At 34.2% G+C, this 1,273-nt stretch overlaps 1 protein-coding gene across 1 annotated transcript in view; it reads left to right on the forward strand.

Annotated features, from left to right (window-relative positions):
* LOC106883800 (prostatic acid phosphatase) overlaps positions 1-1,273 on the forward strand; it is a 19,378-nt gene extending 18,105 nt beyond the window's left edge. Inside the window, exon 11 of the mRNA XM_014934936.2 lies at positions 1,139-1,273. Coding sequence (XP_014790422.1) covers positions 1,139-1,257 — 119 coding nt within the window. The 3' untranslated portion in view covers positions 1,258-1,273. The remainder of the gene's footprint in view (positions 1-1,138) is intronic.

Below are 1,273 nucleotides of genomic sequence, written 5' to 3' on the forward strand. Positions count from 1 at the left end.
TGTGTGTGTGTGTATATATATATATATATATATATACATACAGATACACCCACACACGAGTCTTGAGTTCAGTACCACTGTGTGACACCTTGGGCAAGTGTCTTCTACTACAGCCTCAGGCCAACCAAAGCTTTGTGAGTGGATTTGGTTGAGGGGAAACTGAAAGAAGCTTGTTGTATATGTTTGTGCATATGTGTTTGCCCTACACCATTGCTTGACAACCAGTGCTGGTGTATTTATGTCCCTGTAACTTAGCAGTTTGGCAAAAGAGACCAATAGAATAAGTATTATACTTGTAAAGAATAAATCTTAGGGTTGATTTCTTTGACAAAAAATAACCCTTTAAGGTGGGTGGTGCCCCAGCATGGCCGCTGGTCAGCATGGTCAGTATGGAGCATTTTGTCTCCTTTCTTGCCTGTGTGTTACTCTGCAGATATTGTCAGCCTTTGTTTTCCATCATCCGTTTCACTGATGAAAAACAGTTCATTTCTATGTGTGTGTGTGTGTGTGTGTGTATACACATGGATACACACACACACACACACACACACACATATGCATTTGCATTACAAAACTTTTTACATGATCTCAAAAATGATTAAGAACTATTATAATTATTTTTGCTATTTAAATATTATTTCTAAAATGTTTTAAAACATTTTCTTTGTTATTTCACTGTTTGTTTTGTTACTATATAAACTGCAGTTGACAGTTATTACTATGTTGTTTAGCTATTACTTAACTGTTATTTAGCAGTTATTTGATTGTTATTGAAATAACTGTTAAACTGATTTCATTCTCAACGTCCTGTTGGAAAATTTCCGTCAAAACTGCAGTCCTGTACTGAAAGATACAAGGGTTTCAGTTATTTTACCCCTACATTAAACTATTTAGCATTTAAACTGGCTCAAGACAGCTGTACCAAAGTGTCTCCTACTTGTCTCATGCAGTTCTGTGAGACTCAGGAAGTTGAGAATATAAGAATTGTTATTTCACTGTTATTTTTTTAACTGTCTTTTTTTTTTTTGATTTTATATATTTTTGTTTTTGTTGATGTTGATATTTACAACAAAAAAAAAAAAAATCCCCCAATAAAACTTAAAATCACTTTTTATTTCCCCTTCAAAATCTTTTGCAGTATCCTCAGCCACTCTCATCACCGTTGTGTTTGCCATTTTTTTCCTTATTATCGTAGCTATTGCTACGATGTGTTTTCGGCACCGCAAAAGAGAATCATACAAACGTATTCAGGTGTAACTTTTTTTTTCTCCTT

Source organism: Octopus bimaculoides, chromosome 27, assembly GCF_001194135.2.
Source record: "Octopus bimaculoides isolate UCB-OBI-ISO-001 chromosome 27, ASM119413v2, whole genome shotgun sequence".
Taxonomy (NCBI): Eukaryota; Metazoa; Mollusca; class Cephalopoda; order Octopoda; family Octopodidae; genus Octopus; species Octopus bimaculoides.